At 39.4% G+C, this 23,485-nt stretch overlaps 1 protein-coding gene across 2 annotated transcripts in view; it reads right to left on the reverse strand.

Moving 5' to 3' along the window:
- PLCH1 (phospholipase C eta 1) overlaps nt 1-23,012 on the reverse strand; it is a 152,182-nt gene extending 129,170 nt beyond the window's left edge. Inside the window, exon 1 of one of the 2 annotated variants that reach the window (XM_031957553.1) lies at nt 22,726-23,012. In XM_031957553.1, the coding sequence (XP_031813413.1) occupies nt 22,726-22,768 (43 nt within the window). In that variant the 5' untranslated portion in view covers nt 22,769-23,012. The remainder of the gene's footprint in view (nt 1-22,725) is intronic. The other variant, XM_031957554.1, reaches the window with a different exon arrangement.
- Nucleotides 23,013-23,485: the final 473 nt, after the last annotated feature.

The following is a 23,485-nucleotide window of genomic DNA, read 5'->3' on the forward strand; positions in this document are numbered from 1 at the left end:
ACATTCTACATATATACTCCCAAGCAGACTACAGTCCTCTTATTTATGTCAGATTAATAGACAGTTGCCTCAGTCCCCTTTACCAGAGTCACAATAATCATTACTCATTCTTCCTTCTTCACTCCCCTGGTACAGGTTGCCATTGCTTAGTAATATACTTTTTCATTTCCTCCTTGAAACATTTTTATCTCTTCTTTCAAGGAGCACTTCATTTTCCCTGGTTGTCTATAGAATGGGAATTCAATCCTCTGGCTTTTCCACCCTCTCTAGGATGGAGACCAATTTCCATTTTGTGCATGCAGAGGTGTTACATGATACCGCTAGAAACCCAACATCTCTCCAGGTCACTCTACATCCTCCAGTGACCTATGATCCAGTGACCCTGGACTCCCTCTGTTCCTTGAACACAATCCTCTGTCTCTTGCCACTGCATTTTCATTGGCTGTTTTATAATCCTGGAATTCTCTCCTTGTCTGTGCCTCCTTGTCTTGCTTTCCTTCTAGTATCAACTTCTGCAAGAAGCCTTTCCCAACCCCCCTCAAGCTAGTGCTTTTCCTCTGGGATGATCTCTGACTTATTGGATCTATTGTTTGCCTGTTGTCTTCCTCATCTGATTGTGGCCCCATCAGGGCAGGGATGGCTTTTGCTTGTCTTTATACCTGCAGCCCTTAGCACAGAGCCTGGCACATAAGGGGCACTGAATAAATGCTTACTGACATCACTTGAATGCAAAATCCTCCTTGATCGAAGGAACACACTCAGACCTGAGACTCCTTAATCTTTTGGGGGCAAGGAGAGGGAAATGGAAGCAGTTTTTTGGGAACAGATCATTCTTGCTGCTATGGATATGCTAACTGCTATGGCAAAGCACATATTTGCCATACTTGTTTACTGGTCTGAAAGCTCAGTTATTGGGACTCCTAAGGGACATTTTATTAAATGCAGGTTTTCTCAGGATATGACTTTTTTTTTCCTCTCTTATTATGCTGCACAAAAAAAAAATCAGACCAAAAGAGAAAAAATGAGAAAGACAAAAACAAGCAAGCAAACAACAACAACCAAGGTGAGAGTACTATGTAGTGATTCACAGTCTCCATAGTTCTCTCTCTGGATTCAGACGGCTCTCTCCGGATTCAGACGGCTCTCTCCATCCCAAGTCTATTGGACTCACTGGTGGAAAGAGCCACGTCCATCACAGTTGATCATCACATGATCTTGTTGCTGTTGTGAACAATGGTTCTCCTGGTTCTGCTCATTTCACTCAGTGAAATGTGAGTTCTCTCCAAGCTTCTCTGAAATCCTCCTACTGATCATTTCTTATGGAACAATAATATTCCATAACATTCATCTACCATAACTTATTCATCCACTCCCCAACTCATGGGCATCCACACAGATTCCAGGCAGGATTTAATCAGCTTTTTTAATTGGCACTTAGAGCCAAGCCCTCATGCAAATATGAGTGAACAGGAGCCAGTCCCCATACAGAAATCCAAATATTAGGTCTATCCACCACATTTGTCCTTGTCAGTGATCTGTAGTTCTCATACTCTTATCTTCCTCAAGTAAGCCAAACCCAAGCTTCTCAATATCAATGCTTTTTTAACTCTATTGGGAGAAAAAAACTCTTCTTTTTTGCATTAGAACTTAAAAATATATCTTTGAAAACTGAATTTTATATGTCTACAATGCCTTTAATTAATATAAAGTGATGGATTAAAACCTGTGCCCATAGGATTTTGAAAGCCTCAGCACAGAGTCAAGGCTATTGAACATGTAAGAGCTAGTAACAAAGAAGAGAGGGAGGACATCAGTGAGCTGTACGTTTCACAGTTCAATCCACTCATCTCTTCAAAGCAACAAGCCGTGGTGGTCAGAACATCCATTTATTCAACCATCTTATAAAGGAAGAAATGTGGGAGATATAAAAAAGTAATGGTAGCAATAAAAACGAAAAATTTTAAAGAGATACTCATTATCAACTCTACAGATCCCTATTAGACACTAGGGAAGATAAAAGGATTAGATAAGATTGGGTTTTTATTATTATCAGCTTAGTTGGGAGATAAGACACAAAAACAGATAACCACGATGAAGGGGGTTTTGGACTTGGAGTAAGGAAGGCTTGTTCAGCTCCTGATTTGGTCATTCATTAGCTGTATGATTCTGGATAAGTCACTTAACCTCTTCCTCAGCTTCCTCAATTTCAAAATAAAAATGATACCACCTTCCTTCCAGGGTTGTGAGAATTGAGTAAATTAGCATATGTAAAGTACTCTGCAAATCTCAGAGCATTATATAAATATTATATATATATATATAACAAAAATATTTTACTGTTACTGCTATAGTAGTATAAGACAAATGCATTAGAAAGAAGCAAAATATATACTCTATAGATAGATAGACAGACAGACAGACAAATAGATAAGGATAAATATATACAGATATAAAGAAATAGATAGAGATTTAGTAAATAGATATGGATAAATATATAAATATAAACAAATTGAGATACAGATTTAGATAGAGATAGATATGGATAAATATGTAGAAATAGAGATAGAGATTTAGATAGATATGGATAAATACAGATAGAGATATAAAAAGAGAGATTTAGATAGCTAGACATGGATTAATATGTATATAGATATAGACAGAGATTTAGATAAGTATGGATAAATAAATAGGGATACAGACAGATATATAGAGATTTAGATAGCTATAGATAAATATAGTATAGACAGATATAGAGATATAGCTTTAGATGGGTTTGAAAAAATATAGAGATATAGACATAGATTTAGATAGATATAGATACAGCTATATGAATAAAGCCAAATTTCTTGATTAACCATTTCCTTCCTTGTATTACGTAGGAGTCTGCTTAGCAGCCTGTATAGATTTGATAATGTGAACCTGTTTTTGTCACTTTCCTTGTAGGGAGGCTGAATAAAAGGACTGATACAGTTGAAGGATTTAGGAACAGGAAAACCACTGGCCCCATGAAACTTAGTTTCCAAACAGGAAGACAGGACAGAGCTCAGAGCAAATGAGGACTCATGTCTTATGGGTACAAAACATCCCAGTTGGGAAATTTTCCCATTTTGACTTCCAGAGTATAACATCTATTTCCTTTTTCAAATGAAATATACAAGGAAGCAAAATGATAATATTAAAATATCCATAAGAGAACAGGGAAATAGAGAAGACACACAAAAAGTGAGGGAGAGAATAAAAAATAGAAATATAATCAGACCGAATAAAAAGAGAATTATACTAAAAATGAGAACAGAGCAATGGGACTAGGAAAAGTAGCTCTGAATATATGAAGCAATGAGATTTCAGTCAGTGGGAAGAAGGGAAAGCATGTGCTGGATGAATAAATGTTGAAATAAAAATATAAATTCTTCATAATAATGGAGGGGAGGGAATAGTCATACAACCAAATGTACCCAGAAGAGGTCCAAGATTAAGGAGGATCAAGAGTTCATTAATACCTCTCTAAGTGGACTTAATGGACAACTCTGGGGCTGTTTTTCTTTGCAAAAATGCTATATTATCCTGAGCTCTTTGTCTAATGTGAAGATTAGCTAACAGGGACAGTTCTTGCCAGTGAAAATAAAGAACTGAGACCCTGTTGGACTGTGGCCTAATTAGGCTGTATCTGGAGTATTGTATTCCATTTTAGGCACCGTATTTTAAGAAGGAAATGAACAGGTGGAGATCATTGAAAGGAGGACAATCAGACAGGTGAAGAGCTTTCAGAAGATGCCATAAGAAGGACCAGGAGATGTTTAGCCTAGAGGAAGATTTAATAAGGACATGAGAGTTATCTTCATGAATTTGAGGGGCTACTACTGCATGAACTTGCACAAAGCCACAGAGGCCATGTTTGTCGAGTCTCTAGATGTCACGGGACTGGGAAGAGGAGTGAATATGCTGATTCTCCGAGGCAGGACCAAAAAAAGACCTTGACAGGCTAGAACTTTCCAACTTCCTGTCAAAACCTCAGGCCCCTGGCTTGTCACCCGGGTATCATCCTCTCTCCCTCACTCTCTCTACTCCGTTTTCCAATGTTTCATCATATTGTATTCTCACATCCTCCTCTCTCTGCTGATGCAGATGTCACCAGGTGCAGACCCTTATCACCTCCCTCTTGGACCAGTGGTACAGGCCCTTCTCAGCTTCACTGGTCTGCCTCTCCCTGTTCCAATACATTCTCTGTCCAGCTGGCCAAGGGAGCTTCCTAAGGCACGGGTCTCACCACGTCACACCCCGGGATTCAATCAACTTCACTGGCTTCCTCTGGGATTGAATATAAAACTCTTTGGCCCTTGCTACCCTTCTAGTATTTTTATTTTTTTCCACACACTGAAATCCAGAGATGCTGGCTCCCTTACTATTCCTCACATGCAGGAATCCCTGTCATTACCTGTCATGAGAGAAGGAAAGAGGGAAAGACAGGAGAGAGGGAAAAGAGAGAGGAAGGGAGGAAGGCAGGAAGAAAATAAGCATTTAATAAGCACCTGCTATGTGCCTCTCAGCGTAAACAAAGATAATAATCTTGTTTTTGACTACCACAAAATATCTCTGACTCAAATTGGGCCTGCAGTCCTCTTAAACCTGTAGGTAGCTTTGTGATATTCAGTATCAGTTCTTATAGAGATTGTTATGTTTTTGTAGGACCTGGCACAAAATAGGTGTTTAATAAATGTATGTTGATATAATTTAAATAGAATCAATTATAGAGATACACTCTTACCTTTTTCAACAGTCACACTGTGTGAATTCATTTTGCCTGCCTGCCTGCCTACCTCCCTTCCTCCCTCCTTTCTTTCCTTTCTTCGTTCTTTCCTTCCTCCCTTCCTTTCTCTCACCTTCCCCTGTAAAGGTTATCCTGGAGGCAGCCTCAGTCTCAGTTGAAATAAATAATTACTCCAAAATCGCAGCCAGCTGGTAAAAATGCAAACGTTTATTTCTCCTTCCAAAATAGCCCGATTAGTTGAGGCCTATCTCTCTGCCTGGCTCCAAAAGATCTTGCAGCTTTGTCCTTGGCTTCTGCCTCTGCTTTCTTCAGCCTCCAGCCAGCACCGACTCGTGGCTTCTCAATCTCCAACTGAGGCGAGTACCCTCCTGTATCTCCCAGAGTGCTCTATTTATGCTACTTCTCCGAAAGTGGGATTGTGGGATATTTCCCAGCATTCTCTCTGGCCCTAAGGAAGGTGTGAATTCAGATATCTCTTTCTAGACCCTGAATCTCCCAAACTGTGAACTCCATTGAGCACTTAGATACTTATGAGCTCTCTAGAGGTGTGAACACAAGCATTGTTCTATCAGTTCCACTTAGTACTTTGTTTCAAGTTCTGGCCCAAAATATCTTCTTCTAAGATCAAATCAACTCCAATAGCTTAACACTTTGTAAAGATTCCAACATTCCCCCCTCCCTCCCTCCCTTCCTTCCTCCTTTTTTCTTCCTTCCTTTCTTTCTTCCTCCTCTTCTTCCTTTGCTCCTTTCTTTCTATGTTAATGTCATCTGAAGGGGCTTTATCTTTCTTTCTTTCTCTTGTTTTTAAATCGTGAAGGGAATCAGGAGGAGAGAACTTTACAAGAATGCTGCACCCAAAAAGGCCCAGTATACCATTTACTGAAATGCCCAAACAAGAAGGAAGCAGAGGCAAGAACAGCTTTGAAAGTAACTCATGTAGAATTTATTACATACTTTAAAAAACAAGCAGTAATAAATGGCGGCTCCTAATGTTTTGGAAAAGCTTTTTTTGTGCGTGTTCTGCAGTATATTTAGGACTGTTGGGTTGGTGTTGTGTTTAAAATAAAGCCTTTTATGTTTGCCTGTGTTTTAATTTCTAATATGCAATACCCTACAAGGGCACGCTGTAAGCATTCAATGAACACTTGTTGAATCAATGCTTATTGATCAACATTATTAGGGATTTTATTATTGTAGAAAGTAGAATAAGAAATGGAGAGAAAGAAGGAATGGAATAAACACAAGAAAACAAAGGAAAAGAGAAAGAAGGAAACAGACTTTGTTCATTCCCTTATTCATCTTTCTCCCCTTCTCCCCCACATCCTAGGGAATGGAAAAGGAGACCACGAAGGCAATGGGACCATCAGCCTAACATATACATTGATTCCAGCCGTGTCGTTATAAACCGACAACGACACATCAAACTCATGCTATAAACCCAGGAAAGAGGGACATGGAAAAGAATGAGGCAGGTACAATAATCATTTTATGAGCAAGCCACCCTTCTTTCAGAGTGACTTAAAGATACAGTCATTTACAATGCTGACAAAGTTTTGTTTCAGATTCTTAATCTTCTCTTCTTTCTCGATTTCTGAATATTTGCACGCGTCAATGGGAGGTAACATAAAACATTCCAAAAGAAGCAGACTGTTATAAAGAAATGGAGGCGAACAATCAAGGAAACAGAGGAAAAAAGGAAAAGCCATTCAGTTCAACAATGCAATTCAATAAACAGGTATTTATTCACAATCTACTATAGACAGTTCCTATTTACTTTAATGGACCATTCAGCAGACCTCTACATAAAAGAAAATTTTTATGTAATGTAAGGAAAGGAGGAAGGGAAGTAGGAAGAGTATTTTATAGTTCAAGGACATGAGGGCCAGAGACAGACACAGAAGGGAGAGGGCTGGCTACTCCCAGGGGGTTAGGGACATACATGAGGTCCCTGAGTATGGACAGATAGAAACCAGACACACAGAGCTAGTCCAGCAGGTAGGTGGGTGATTTGGAGCAAGACTCTTCTCTTGACGCTGAAGGTCTTGAGCCAAGCCCCGACCTGGGGTTCTTCTGCCTTTGTTAGAAGGAGAGGGTTTTTTGTGGATGGAGAGGCAGTGAATTTGGGAAACCACAGAACAACAAGCAGAGGGCTAGGAGCAGAGAGAGGGCCCATTACTGTATCGTAAAGTTAAGACAGATTAACTTGGGGGTACGGGGAATGCAGATTTCTTTCAGAATTCTTTACATAAAGATAAATTTGTTAGAACGGCTAGGTGGCACAGTGGATAGAGCACCCGCCCTGAAGTCAGGAGCACCCGAGTTCAAATTTGATCTCAGAACGTAACACTTCCTAGCTGGGCAAGTCACTTAACCTCACTTGCCTCAAGGAAAAAAAAGATAAATTTGTGAAAGCAAAGTTAGAGCTGTCTATATATACAAGATATGGTAGTGAGCACTGGGATTATGAAGACAAAAACTGAAATATTCTAGGCCCTTAAGAAGCTTACATTCTCCTGGAAGGATGCAGTAAGACAGTCAGAAATTTTAAGAGGGAGCCAGCACTAGATCACCTGGGAGATTGACAGGGAAAAAGGATTTATTTACTATCTACTACATACCAAGAACTGCAGTAAGTTTCTTACAAATATTATCTTATTTCATCCTGATTATCTTACAAGGTAGATGGTATTGTTATCCCCATTTCACAGTTGAGCAAACTGAGGCAAAATGAAGTTAAATGACTTGCAAAGGGTCACACAGTTGGTGAGTCTAAGTGGATTTGAATTCAGATCTTCCAGACTCTACAATTAGGCCTTGTGAAGATAGCCTGAACTTTGAAGGAAATGAGGGATAATATGAGAAGGGAGTGAGGGCAGGAGAGCATTCTGCATATCAAGGAACAATTGGGGAGGAATATAAAGGCAGGAGATGGAGTATGGTGCTCAAGGAACAGTTATCAGGGCAGACTGACTGGAAGGGGGCATCAGTGAAGATGAATCATAAATAAATATCATGGATTATCATAATCAAATCAAAAATCATAAAAATCAAATTATAAATCAAAAATAAGATGGGAAAGGGAGGCTGTAGCCACATTTCAGAGGATGTTATGTGCCATGAAGAGTGTTTTATATTTTATCCTACAAAAATTTTGAGCAGCCGAGCAACAATGTCAATTTATCAGCCTGGATTGGAAGGAGAAAAAAATGGAAGCAGGGAGGGAAATTAGGGAGAGGATATAAGCATACTCTGTGTGAGGCACTGAGCTAAGGATTTTACAAGTTTACTCATTTGATCAATTAAAAACCTGTTGTTTAGAGTCTGGGCAAGAGATGATGAGGACTTTTGAACTGGGGAAGAAGCTATAGGAGTGCCATGGATATAAGAAAGGATGTTGGGGTGGAACCAACAAGACTTGGCAATGGATCTCGTGTGGGATGAAAGGGAGAGAAGAGTGAAGAAAGCCTCTAAGAGAAGACACAAATGAGAAAGTATGAAATGATGTAATAGAAATAGGGGAGCAAAGGTAAAGCAGAGATGAAATCAAAATCCTCCTTAACCAAACAAATTCTCTTTTCAACTGAGGGACAAAGTATAGAATCAAGGAGCATGATAAGGGGGTAATGGGGTAATGTTTCTTGTCTGCTCAACTCTTCCCATTTCTCAGCTCCCTGAATGATTTTCCATGTCTGTTCCATAATGGGTAAACCAAGGAAGGGAGTAAAAACTCAAAAGCAAATGAAGAAATAGGGGTTAAAAATAAGAAGTGAGAAGGAAGGGGCATGAAAAATAGGCAAAAAGAGGCACAGAGTAAGCAAAAGAGAGAAAAAGGGGAAATTGTTGCTGGTCTTAACCGTTCATTTGATTTTTTTGTTGCAGGTTTTTGGGTTTTTTTGCTGAGGCAATTGGGGTTAAGTGACTTGTCCTGGGTCACACTGCTAGGAAGTGTTAAGTGTCTGAGGCCAGATTTGAATTCAGGTCTTCCTGACTTCAGGGCTGTTGCTCTATCCACTGTGGCAACTCTTCACTTGTTTTATTCCCTTCCTCAGGCATATTCCTGCTTCCATTTTGTGCCCTTCATTCTTTCTCTTTCCACTGCATTTCCAAGTACACATTCTCTAACCAAGCTCTCCATCCCTATCCCCAGTCTTCTCATACTCAAACCAAGAAGTGATGGAAACACGGGAAAACCTACAGACTTGAGAAAGAAAACAAGCAAGCTGAAGGGTATTGAGCCAAAGGGAAGCTTTGATGTGCAAACATAATATGAAGATTTGTTCTTTATGCAGATCAATAGAAATAATCCATCTTTCCCCAAAGAGGAAGCTACAATGAATATGGGCTGACCTAAAGTCCTTTCCTCTTCAGAGACAAGTGGTCCTATCAGATTGTTGGCTCTGCCTACAAGGCTTCAGAAGCTCAAAGTCTGGGTCACAAGGGTGCCCCTCACAGATCTGGAGAGAGCACAGTCAGGGTCTTCTTTTTTCTTTGCTTTTGCTTTTTTTGAGGCAGTTAGGGTTAAGTAACTTGCCCAAGATCACACAGTATTATGTGTCTGAAGCTGCATTTGAACTCAGATCCCTCTGACTCCAGGACTGGTGCGCCACCTATTACACCATCTAGTTGACTCTAGAGCCTTCTATAAAGGAAGAAAGGAGCATGGACAAATTTATCAGGTATTTGCAGGGTCCTTTCCCTCAAGAATCAGTTTCTCAGAAGCACAAGAACCTTCCAGCCCCTCCCCAATTACTTCTCTCCAGTCACTAAGTCAGTCAAGCCTCTCACCACCTGGACTATTTCAGCAGCCTCCCAGCTGGTCTTCCTGCCTCAAACCCCTTCCCTTTCCAATGCAGACTCCCTTCCTTTGCCTAAAGAACAGTTCAAACCCCTGTTAAAAAACGATTCCAATGATTTCCCCCCAAGAAATCCTTCATGATCTGACTCTTGCTCTTTTTCTAGGTTCATTACATATTATTCATACTTGGTATGCATTACATATTATTCATTTTTGGTATGCAAGAACTACATTGCAACCAAACTGGCCCACTTGCTTTTCTTGACACATAATCAAGTTCAATCTCCTATCTCTAGGACTTTGCACAAATGAGCCCTCAAGCTCCCAAAATCAGAACATGCTTCTTCCTCACTTCTTCCCCAGATGAAACATCTTTCCTGATTCCCTTCCCCTCCATCATGACAATAGGCTTTCCCCACCCCCAAAATCATACTATACTCTCTTTGTACACATGGCATATTTATTCAGGGGTGTGTGTGTGTGTGTGTGTGTGTGTGTGTGTTGTTCCCAAACAGTGTAAGTTATTTGAAAAACTCCCATGAATTGATTGATGCAAAGTGAAGTAAATAGAGCCAGGAGAATGTTGTCCACAGAAATAGCAATATTGTACAATAAAGAACTGTGAATGACTTAACTACTCTTAGCAATACAATGATACCAGACAATCCCAAAGGATTCATGATGAAGCATGCTTTCCACCTGCAGAGAAAGAATTGATATTTGAATATAGACTGAAGTGGCTATTTTCCCTTTCTTTCCTTTAAATCTTTTTGTACAAAATGACTAATATGAAAATGGAAGGAGAAATCGAATTTGGAAGTAAAACTTATAAAAAAATTTTTTTTATGTTTTAACATGTAATTGGGGGAAAATAAAATATATTCAATTAAAATTATATACATATGAGTGTAATGAAATGTTCATGTTCTATGGGAGGTGATGAGCAGACTGATTTCAGAAAGGCCTTTTAGAAAGACTTACACAAATTGATGCTGATTAAAGTGAGCAGAACCAAAAGAACAGTGTACACGGCAACAAGATTATACAATAATCGACTCTGATGAACTTGGATTTATTCAACAAGGAGATGATTCGGACCAGTCCCAATGAACTCGTGATGGAGAGATCCATCTGCACCCAGAGAGAGGAATATGGGGGCTGAATGTGGATCACAGCACAGGATTTTCACCTTTTTGTGGTGGTGGTGATTGTTTGTTTGCTTGTTTTTCTTTCTCATTTTCTTTTCTTTTGATCTGATTTTTCTTGCACGACATTCCCAATATAGAAATATGTTTTGAAGGGTTAAATTGCTAACTTGGGGAGAGAGGGAGGAAGAAAAATTTGGAACACAAGATTTTGCAACAGTTGAAATGTTGCATGTATTTGGACAAATAAAATATTATTTAACCATATATATATGTATGTATATATATACATATATATATATGTATTTGTGTGTATGGACCTATATATAGGTCCATACACACACACATAAAACTGGAAAAAGAAAGCAGGGATTGTTTTATCTTTGCTTTTAATTTTTTTTAGCTTCTTTTTTAATTTCAAAGCATATGCATAGATAGTTTTCAACATTCACCCTTGCAAAACTTTGTGTTGCAAATCGTTTTCTCTCTCCCTTCCCCTACCCTCTCTCCTAGACAGCAAGTAATCCAATATATATTGTACATGTGCAATTCTTCTATACATATTTCCACATTTACCTTGCTGCACAAGAAAAATCAGATCAAAAAGGGAAAAAATGAGAAAGAAAATGCAAGCAATCAACAACAAAAAGAGTGAAAATGCTATGTTGTGATCCACACTCAGTCCCCACAGTCCCCTCTCTGGGTGCAGGTGGCTCTCTCCATCACAAGTGCATTGGACCTGGCCTGAATGACTTCGCTGTTGAAACGAGCCATGTCCATCAGAAGTGATCATCGTATAATCTTGTTGTTACCACGTGCGATGTTCTCATGGCTCTACTCACTTCAATTGCTTTATCTTTGTATCCCCAGAACCTAGAACCAGTTCTTTGCACAGTGGCCACTTAATAAATCCTTGTGTAGTGATTGATCAGAGATCAATCCCTTATTCCTCATTCTGGCATTCAAGGCCTCCTCATAATCTTCCTTAGCCCCAACTTTATCTCCCACTACTTGCCAAGGCAAACCCTCCATTCTCATTAGCCTGCTCTCCTTCCTGTTCTCCCTCCAACATAGTCCTTAATCATTCCTAGGGGCAGCCAGATGGCACAGCTGATAATAACACTGGACTCCCCCAGTATAGCTAGGTGATCCTGGGCAAGTCACTTAATCTCTGCCCGCCTTCATTTTCTCATCTTTAAAATGCAATTAATGATACTACTCACTTCCCAAGGTTGTATGGAGTCAAAACATGGAGACATACAACTTGTTATAACCTGCAGAAATCCTAGCTATTATTGCTGTTATTATCCCCATCTCAGAGGCTTCGCTCCTGCTGCATCTCCTGCCAAATGCCCAGCTACCGACGCACATCTTTGGTCCAGCCCCAATCCCAGCACTCCATCCCGACCACGCCAACCGACACAGCCACAACCCGAGGAGTCTCTCAGACAAACTAGCCCTTGTTATCTCCAGTTCAGAAACCATCCTACAGATGGAACTCTGGGTCAGACCTGTTTAATTAATGAGGAAACAGAGCTTTAAAGAAATTAAAATGATTTATCCAAGGTCACACAGCTAGAATTCTTTGGAGCCAGGATCTGAACCCAGCGCTCTATCGTCAAGTCCAAGCTGCCTTGGAAGAAAGGCTGCCTGATCTCAGGGAGCTCCTCCACTCTATTGCAAACTCACTGAGAGCAAAGATCATCTCCCAGTGCAGCTTGACATATTTGTATTTTTTTAATCAAGTAAGGAAATGTAAACAAAGCACTCTGCAAATCTTAGTGCGTTCTGTAAATGTTGGTCATCGGCTATTTGTCATATCCTCCATTGTGCTTCCTCTCTGATAAATGCTCAATAATTCTCTGTAAATTAAACTGTCTTTTGCATCTTCCCTGTTGCTCAGATTAGTGCTGAGCAAAGAGCAGGCACCTGGTGGGTATCAGTTTGATTCAACCTTTATGGTCAGCCTTGAAAAAAAGGAGAAAGATCCTCCATTTTCAGGTGCCTCAAAGCCAAGAAGGAGAGAAGATGCACATATTAGATTCAAATTAAAGTATTCAAATTAAAGATTAGAGCAGATTAAAATGTAAAAATTAAGGAGCTTGTGTTTAGGGCGACCGTATTTCCCTAATGAATACTCGGCTAATGAGGAATGTTTTGTGTGTGTGTGTGTGTGTGTGTGTGTGTGTGTGTGTGTGTTGTTGTAATGGGCCAGAACTCTGGAGAAATATATTTAGGCAAGGATTCTTACATCAAGGTGTTAAGTCAGTGGAATTACTGAGACAATGATTATCTAGTTTAACATGGTGATTAACAGTTCTCTGGTTCAGTATGATTGAATTAATCTTACAACAAATAATGGTTCCCTAGTGATATAATGATTGGCTTATTCTCAGTATGATGAAGAGATTTAAGTGTAATGGAGTATTTAAGAGATCAGAGTATTTAAGAGATAGGAGAAGACAGAGGACTGGAGGCTGGCCTGTCCTCCTGCTTCCTCCACCAAGACCAAGGCCCATCTGAAGGGCCTCCACAAAGCTGGCCGGGCCCCAAGTGAAGGAGACAGTCTGTGAAGGAGACAGTAAAAACTTTGGACTTTATCCCTGGCTATTCTTGTGGTGATTACTCTGCTGAAACAAAGGCTGGACCAAAGACCTCCAGAAAGTCAACCAGAACCTTACAGTATATGATGTTTAACCACTTATCTATACTCCATAACATGTAAACTACCCACATACATGTTACGGCCTTGCTTCTCTGTGCCTTTTGTGCAGGTATCTCAGAATCACAGAATCTCATAATGAGCCATGAAGCAATCCTCTACTTGCCCAAGAATGCCTCTCCCACACAGCTGGCTAATCAGTGATCCTGTAGCCTTTAATACTGAGGACTTCCAGTAAAAGAAAAGGTAATAGCTCCGAAGGCAGCCCTTCTCTGTTTGGGGAGCTCTCATAATTAGGAAGTCATTTCCTACAGCTATGTAGATTTGTCTTTCTGTGACAGTCATCCTGATAGGGGATGAGGGGAGAAAGGGAGCGGGCCCTAGATCTCACACCACTTCCCAAAGCTCTACTCACCAACCATCTCCATCCCACCAGAAACTTGGGCTCTACCCCTGATCCCCTGGGCTGTATTAAGCCCGCTTTTGGCTTATTTTACAACTGCAGTCTATCTACTGTGTCTTTAGATTTACATCAACCCATCCCAGCATCCTTTAGGTGTCATTTTGTCCCCATTAAAATGTAAACTCATTGAGGGCAGGGACCCTGCTTGTATTTAAATTCCCAGTGCAGAGCTCAGTGGTCAGAACGTGTAAGGTCCTTCATAAATGCTCTATCTACCATCTATGCCTCCTAATTTAATTCCTTGGGATAAAAAAAAAAAAAAAAGTCCCTTTTCTCTACTAAATAACAAACTTAAAGACAGTCATCATGTTCCTCATGAGCTAAACATTCCAAGTTCCTTCTATGGATCCTTCACCAAACTGGTCACTTTGGAGGCTCTTTCAACGTCCTGGCTAAAATCTGAACCGAGGACCGAATGCAGTATGGCAGACACGTACTAGTCTAGGTTGTAATTAGCAAAACAATCACTTCCTGACGCTGGCCACCACCTATATCTCTTCTTAGTTTCAGTCTAAAAGCAGGATCCTGGGAAGCTCTCTTCTCTCAGTGACGCTTCCAGTTCTAGTTAAAATATTTCCAGCAGAACTGAATACAGCATGTCTGACCAGAACCGTATACAGCAGGATGATGATCATCATCATTATCAGCAGTAAAAGGAATTGTCTTTGGACTAGAAAGGAGAAAAGGAAGAGGGATTTAATATGATAAATGGAGAGATAGAGATCCTTTAGTTGAGATAATATATGTAAACTGCTTTGTAAACCTTGAAGAACTATATAAAAATCTTTATTATTATTCTTGATGAGTCCCCAGGTACAGATGAACTGTCTCCTAAAGTATTAAAAAAAAGAAAGATTCCATAGAACTAGGCTTCTATATAAAAAGAGGAGAAGTCAAGACAGGGACATAGCCGAGGAAACAGCGTGGCCCCCATTCCCTGGGAACTGAGCGTTTAATCACAGACCCGGTATTGATCAACCTACCTCCCAGCAGAATGGCAACTCTATAATCTTCTGGGTGATTTGGGCAAGGGACAGAGCAAGGTTTAAGTGTCGGTATGTCTTGGGAGCCAGAGCAAAGCATTCTGCTACAAGCTCAGGAAAGGGAGGAGGCAGATCCTGGCTCCAGTCACCACACGGCATCCACTGTGATGGTTTTTAGTGTCTATCTTTGAAGATTTACAGACTTATATAACTCTTTCAGAGATTAATGGGAAGTGGCAAGACAAATAACATCATGAAAAGATTTAAAGAAATTAACAGGGAGCAAAAATCTGAATCTGGGCTTCTGATCCTTAGTCTAATGACAAGAAGAGGAATTTTTTTAAATTGTGATTCACAGTAATTCAATATATAATAGCTAGGATATTGAGATATAATTGAAAAATAAATTTCCATCTGATCTAAAAATAAGAGGCAGGTGGATATAATGGAAAGAGTATTCGATTTGTAATTAGAATCTTAATTCAGCTACTTTATGAGTATGTATATGTAGGCATGTACACAGGTGTACATATATTTAGATCTTAGGCAAATCAGTTCCCTTCCCAGATCCCTTCAAAGCTCAGCCATCTCTTCTCTTCCCCCATTTCCAGAGCTCCCAGTCTCATTAAAAGCACGTTGCATTACCTTTTATATGTGTTATATTACACATTTGCATGGACTAACAGTTCTTTAGGACAGGGACTGATTTCATGTGTGTGCTATCACAGAGCAGGCCCTTCCCATGGCCTCCATTTCTTCATCTGTAAAATGAATAGATGATCTCTAAAGTCCCTTCTGCTGTTAAATCTTACGGATCAACAATATTATCATCGAAAATTTTGGCTTTCTGTTGCTCCCATCAGAGCCCCTTTACCATCTGCTTTTTCATAAAACCAGATTTAAATAAAGGGATGTTTGCTGATTTCTCCAAAAACTATTCTGCCTTGTTTTAGAGCCTTCTGCTTATTTTTGGCTCCCAGAACAAGTATACACACACACACACACACACACACACACACACACACACACATCCCTTTATCCTCCTTGACTTCTCTGCATTTGACATTAATAACCTCTTCTTAAACCCTGTCACCCAAAGCCTATTAGATAGTGTCAATGTCCAATAGGTTTCTCAAACTCAATATTCCTTTTTCACAAACATCGCACTTTTTAGATCTGTTACTCCCCTGCTCAAGAAGCATCAGTGAATCCCTATTACCTTTAGGATAAAATACACATTCCTCTATTTGTCCTTTACGGATCTTTACAACCTTCCACCAATCTATTTTTTCCAGACTTATTTCACAATACTCTCCTTTCTAATTCTTTATTCCAGCCCAAACTGGATTAGTTGCTATTCATATAAGTGAGATTTCTTCACCTGCTTTTGTGCTTATGGAAACATACATCCATTCATTTGTGTAAAGTTGTCCTTACAGGACAAGAATGCTCTCCTTTGGAACCACTTTGTGGAATCCCAGATCCCTTCAAAGCTCAGCCATCTCTTTTCTTCCCCCATTTCCAGAGCTCCCAGTCTCATTAAAAGCACGTTGCATTACCTTTTATATGTATTATATTACACATTTGCATGGACTAACAGTTCTTTAGGACAGGGACTGATTTCATGTGTGTGCTATCACAGAGCAGGCCCTTCATAAATGCTAGATGGATTGAAATGGATGCCATGACACTACCCAATGTTCTACCCAATGAGCATGAAGGTTCACCTGAGAAGATCCAATTATTCTTCAAAACTAAAAAGCACCAAAGTCGGTACAAGAAGTTTTTTGGGGAAAAAAAAGTCATTCAAAGGCATGGTATCTTTTCATATCTACATCCCAATGATGGCTTCATTCACTTTAAATTTTAAATTCTATTTAAGGGGCAGAGGATATTCACCGTATTATCTCTCTATGACCTCTTAGGATCCTCATGTCTCCAATGTGACAAAATTAGACATTTTCAAACCATATCAAATCAATAACATTGTCATGGCCAATTTACTGCTACTATAAGATAAGAAATAAATAAAAGCACGTTTTACAGAAGCAAAATGTGTCATAGTGAAGAGACAGCCTCAAAGCCAAGAAGACTTGGATTCAAGGCCCACTTCCATCACATTCTGACTGCGTGGACCGTCAGTCAATCATTTAACATTCTCCTTACTCTAGGGGACTCTTCAAGAATACAAGTTGCTGAGAAAGTGTCACTCTTCATTGAAGAAGGGAATTTCTAATCAACGAAAAAAGAGGTCTAAGTGAAAAGTAACCATCTGCAAGGAAGCTTAACCAGGAGCAGAAAGCCCAAGTCCAGTCTATATGCACTTAGAAAGCCCAATTCTCTACATTCTATTCAATTTGGTTGCATTTAATAATCACTTAGGAAGTGTCTCCTACATGCCCCAGAAATATGGGTGGCTCTGAAGTTACAAGGGTGGTAGTTCATAAGGGAAAACCAACCCTGTCCACAAGGAGTTTCTATTCTACTAGAGTTCATTTGGCTAAAGATTGAGGAAGTTTTCAATCTTCAAAGTTATGGATATGATGAGATAGATCACAAATTCTCTAGAGGTATCTCTCCATCAGAAGGAAGAAAAAGGATAAATCAGTGATCAGCTCATTCAGAGAAACTAAAAGAAAAACTAAAAAGTTCCATAAAATCTGTCTTTCAACACTGAAAGGCAGAGTGGTACAGTGGACAGAGAGCTGAAAAACTAGGTTCCTTCCTGCAATATTCAGACTAGCTCTCTGAAAGATCTTGGGACCAACCTTGATCTTGGTGGAGGACTGCAGGAGGCAGGAGAGCCACTAAGAGAATGATCAAAGATGGAACCTAGCATTTCCAGTCCTCTCAGCCCTTAAATACCTTGGTATGATTACATCATTACAGCACACTGTGTATGTGTAAACTAGAGAACCACCTACTAAGTACTAAGAATATGTAAACTAGAGAACCAACATCTCATCAATTCCACTGAGTTCACACCTTGTTGTAAGTATCCTTCTTTCAAGTATTTCTCCAGAATTCCGACCCTCTACACCTTCTCATCCAACAAATACTAACTGTGTAACCTTGATCATCAAGTCATTCCATCTCTCGACATACATGTCAATTCTCTGCAGCAAAAAACTGCAAAAAAAGAGATGCTGACAACAATACTATATGATGATCATTTCTGATGGACCTGGCCATCTTCAGCATTGAGATGAACTACAGTTCCAATAGACAGGAATGAACTGAACCAGCTACGCCCATTGAAAGAACTCTGGAGATGACTAAGAACCATTACATTGAATTCCCAATCCCTATATTTTTGCCTGCCTGCATTTTGGATTTCCTTCACAGGCTAATTGTACACTATTTCAGAGTCTGATTCTTTTTGTACAGCAAAATAACGGTTTGGTCACGTATACTTATTTTGTATTTAATTTATACTTTAATATATTTAACATGTATTGGTCATCCTGCCATCTAGGGGAGGGGGTGGGGGGAAGGAGGGGGAAAATTGGAACAAAAGGTTTGGCAATTGTCAATGCTGTAAAATTACCCATGCATATAACTTGTAAATAAAAAGCTATTTAAAAAGAGAGATGCTGATCTATGTTAATAAAGAAATTTTCCTCATCGATATTTCCCCAATCAATTTCAATCCTCCATCTTGCCCAAATGTAAGGATAACAATAAACCCCCAAAATGGAAAAAGCTTGGAAAAATCTTTGAAAAACTTTAGAAAAAATTATCACACTTCTCAGATAGGCATTTGATATAAAAATTATAACAATCAATATACCCATATATGTCTCATACATATAATTTTTATGTATATATGTGTGACCAAAAGCTACTCCCCAGTAGCAAAAGGGTATGAACAAACAATTCTCAGAATAAGAATTACAAACCACTAAGTCACATAAAAGCAGCTAGGTGGTGCGATGGATAGACTGCCAGTCATCTTCCAGAGTTCAAATCTGACTTCAGACACTTACTAGCTGTGTGACCCTAGCAAGTCACTTAACCATGCTTGGTTTTAATGTCTAATCTGTAAAGTAAGCCAGAAATGGAAATGGCAAAAACCATTCCAGTATCTTTACTGGATCCCCTAAACGGGATCATGAAAAGTAATCCTCTAAATGGGATCATGAAAAATGAGACATGACTAAAACAACCAAACAATAACAAGAACCACATGAATCAATAAATGCGAATCAAAAATACTTTGTGAGAGTTCACTTCACAAATAAAGTTGGAAAAACGACAAAAGACATCAAGGCTGGAGAGGATGTGAGAAGAGAGAAACAAACTAGTGCATCATTGGTGGAGCTGTGAAGTTATATGATCATTTTGGAAAGAAATTTGAAATTATGCAAATAAAGTGATAATGTCCATCACTTTGACGCAGAGAATCCACTATTGAGTTTATACCCCAAGGAGGATATAGATACACCAATATATTTGTACTAATACTTTTTGTGACAGCAAAGTATTAGAAGGAAAGTCATTGCTCAGCTTTGGAGGAATGACTAAACAAATTGTGGTACATGGATGTGATGGAATATTACTGTGCTATAAGAAATGACAAAAAAATGACAAAGGCAGAGAAACATGGAAAGATATACAAGATCTTATGCAGACTGCAGTAATCAGAGCCAAGAAAACAATACACCCAAAGACTAAAACAATGCAAATGGAAAGAACCACAAAACAACCAAAATGAATGATGCAAAACTGCTAGGAACAAGACTGGCTCCAAAGAAGAACTATGAGAAGGCAACCTGATCTGCAGGTAGCAGGTCCCCAAGTGCTGGACATTGCAGATAACGTCAGACTCCTTCAACATATGGATCAAACTGACTATTTTTTCTCTTCCTTTTCTTTTTTCTCCTTTAGAAATATTTGACATTTGAGATGGCTCTCTGGGAGGGAAGAAGGAAAGGGATATGGGAGAAATTCTATGGTATTTCAAAAGCATGCCAACAACAATTTATTTTTAAGGAAAGAAAGACTTCAGAACTCTGATTGATGCAATAACCTACAGAGACCTCAGAAGACTAAAGGTAATGCATTATTTCACTATAAAGAGTGAAGGAGTGTGGATGAGAAATGAGGTTTACTTTTTCAGACTGATCAATATGTAGATTCATTTTGCTTGAATCTACTTATTTGTACAAGAAAAGATTCCAAAGGATGGGAAAGTCATTGCAAAGTGATAGTGATGTTTTAAAAAAGAGCATCCATACAATACTATCTAAAATAATAATAATAATAATAATGGCTGACATATATAAAATGTTTTATATAAGGTGAGCTCTTGGTTGTCACAAGGATGGTGTTTTCCCATCCCATCCCATCCCAACCAAGGAAGGTTTATCCCAGCAGACTTTATCTTGATTTAGACCAAGAATCTTGGAAGAAAGTAAGGTGATATATCACTTGATCAACAACTACTTGTTGGGCATCCCCTACGAGACCACGTAGTTGAATTTTTCACCTTTTTGCAGGTATAGACCATGTCATGTTGTAGAAACTACAATCAGTTAAAAGACCTGGGTTCTAATGGTATCTCTGGCTAAAAAATGACTGAGGTAAATCACTCAAAAGTGTTTCATCTCTCCACGCCTTATTTTCCTCAACTGCAAAATGTGATGGTTGGACCAGATAATCCTTCTAGCACAACCCCCCACCTAATATTTAGATACATGAATAGTGAACAAATGATTAAAGAATGAAGGCATTTTGACTTAACTCTAAAGTGTTCCCCCAAAAGATTTTCTTCCTTTTCACTAAAAAGCAAAAGCTAAATATCATTAAGGAAGAAGAAATACACATTATTCTCATCCATGAGATCTTGAAAATATTTCGTCAAGACCTTTTGATACTGACAAACTGGAGATGAATAAAATAAATGAGACCAAGACCAATTTTTAAAATATGATCAAGCTACTATGACTAGCATTTTGTTGTATTAGAATAATAATTTTACAACTCATCTAATCCAAAACCTTCATTTTACAGGTGGGGAAACTGAGTCCCTTAGAGATTAAATGAACACTCAAGATTACCCAGTTAGCAAATGATAGAAGTGGAATATGAGCTCTAATTCCTGAACAAGGAATCATGCCTTTCATTTTTCAGGCTCTTAATGAAAATACTTCAATTTTGATATTCTAGCTCAGTTATAATTCATAGTAACATTGTGATGATCAAATTATGATGAAATCATTCAGCTGTTGAGTTATAAATCCATCATTTCTACAAGAGTCTACAACACAGCTGAGCAGCATATTTTATAAGATTGATCATAAAAGAGACCCAGGATTTGGATCCTAGGGGGTGAGAGGGATTTCTAAAAGAATTGATTTCTCCTTGCTGAAAAGAACTTAGTGAAAAGACAGACAGAGAGGAATCAAGTCATGGAAAATTCCCACTCCTTAAAATGCAACTTCAAAACATCATTAAAATTACTTGCTCAAAAAAATCCCTTATCAACCAGAAGTTTCCATAAGAATATCCCTATATGAAAAGATAGCCTAGAAATCAGTTTATATCCTACTCATCTTCTTCATATCACATCCGTCATATCCCATCACAACTTCTAACAGCTTAAGTGACAGAAAAATGAAATCTAAATGTCTCCATTTTGCTAAAAGATTTAAGCAAGCCCCTCTTTTACAAGGCAATAGCTCTAGTTTGAATCTAGCAGTAATGCTCATCATCCTGCCTTCCTTTTCTTCACAAAAGAGTGGATGAAATGCCATATAAATCACATTATTCCCAAGTTTGGTGCAGATAGACACAAGGGATTCCACTACAAAACAGGTCTTGGGATGAGGATGACACTCAACTCTCCATGAAACAGCCTTTCTGTCAAAGTCGAACCAATTTCAGCCCTGTTCTTAGACGGTCTGCTCAGGCTATGCAGAGAACCATTAGAAAATGAATATCCAGAATCCCCTCCCCTTATTTCAGAAATCTAAAGGCTGGGACTCTGAAGATGGTGCCTTAAAATTCCCAATCTCCTTTGGATGTCAGACCAATAAGTCATAACATGCTAAAGATCCATTGCCATCAATGGATGTGAACAGCAGCTTCAAAGGACTTAGCTAGATCACCTCATGCAGCTAAGTTTTCTTGACATGTTATTTAAATGGTTTTGAGCAGTATGGAACACTTACTCTCTTTTCTGTGGATTTTTAACTTCAGAGCTATTAAAATTCCATGTCATGCTTCAAAACACATCCACCTGATTCTGACAGACAGGACATAAGAATGAGACATAGTTTCTTCCTCCATTTTTTTCTCTGCTGAATCCTCGTCCCATTTCGGATCATGAGCCTCATTAATGACTTTCATTAACCCCAATTACATTTAATTGCAGCAAGTTAGGCACCACCCATTTCCCTATTGTTGTAGAAAGTTTCCTTCATGAAATGATGAGGTAGATGCATAGACAGCAATATACCTTTCTTGGTCAATTTGTCCAGACTGTCAATAATTTAAATTAAGACCTATTGATTACAACTACCGGACAATGGAGATTTCTATCTGTCTCAATACAGATTATTTTTAAAATGATTTGAAGCTTAAAAATATGAAAGACTTTGCCAGTGAACAGTTGGATATATGTCATGCTACTTGTAATACTCAACATGTTCATCGTGTTATTAAAACACAGACACACAGAGAGAGACAGAGACATACATTTTACAAAGAAAACCCCTTGCCTGTCCTTATTCTTCCATCAACCTGAAAATAAGCACATGCATCATTTATGCCTTCTCAGAAGGGTACAGAGCAACCTCATCATTTTCAGTCATTTTGCTAATACAAAAAGACCGACACCAGACGGACAAGCCGCCTCCCTCCGTAAGAACCCTGCACTTTTCCCGGCATGCGCCAAAGACCCCCTTACCTTTTTCTGGACTTAAGTTTTTATATACTTCAAGGTCTGCCATTAGCTCTGCTTTTCCTCTGCATTCTTGGGGAGCACAATAAGATTCCTCTCTAAAGGCACCTGCCTTCCTTCGGTTCCAGATCGGCAGCGATGAAACAAGTGGGAGAAAAACGTCCGAACTTTGCCCATGCCATCCTTTCCAGCCAGATGCGGTCTTCACAGCCGGGGCTCGGGGAGGGGAGGGCAGGAGACGTCCAGAAGCTGTTATTCGGGAACTCTGTCCCAAAGTGCCAGCCTGGCCACACAGGAGGATTGGAGCATCTGCTCTGTGCAGCTGCTATTGTGGGAACGCAGGGGATGCTGTCAGTACTTTGGCTGGGAGACCCGCATCCTTAGTGCGGTGAATCAGCCCCTCAGGGCATTGTGCACAGTAAATGCCTGACAAGTGCGAGTCTAGAACCCGAAGAGAGGAATCAGCTTCACCTGGGGAGGTCACTGAGAAAGCAGGAGTGCCGATCCCTGTTTCCCAGCTAAACTGAGGGAGGCTGGCTGAGTGATCCAAAGGAACCCACATGAACATCCACTCACAGATGCACGGAGGCTTGAAAGCCAAAACCTTTACATGCCCGTTAAAATCATCCACTCTGAAAAGGATACCTGCCCCAGTGGATCACTCTGATGTTCCACGCTGTCATTTGGGGGAGGAAGATTTTAGGCTTTCCCTGGTTGATTGCCATTGTCGATCCTCCTCCCCACCCCCCAGTCTCACTCCACATAC

This window comes from Sarcophilus harrisii, chromosome 3, assembly GCF_902635505.1.
Source record: "Sarcophilus harrisii chromosome 3, mSarHar1.11, whole genome shotgun sequence".
Lineage (NCBI taxonomy): Eukaryota > Metazoa > Chordata > Mammalia > Dasyuromorphia > Dasyuridae > Sarcophilus > Sarcophilus harrisii.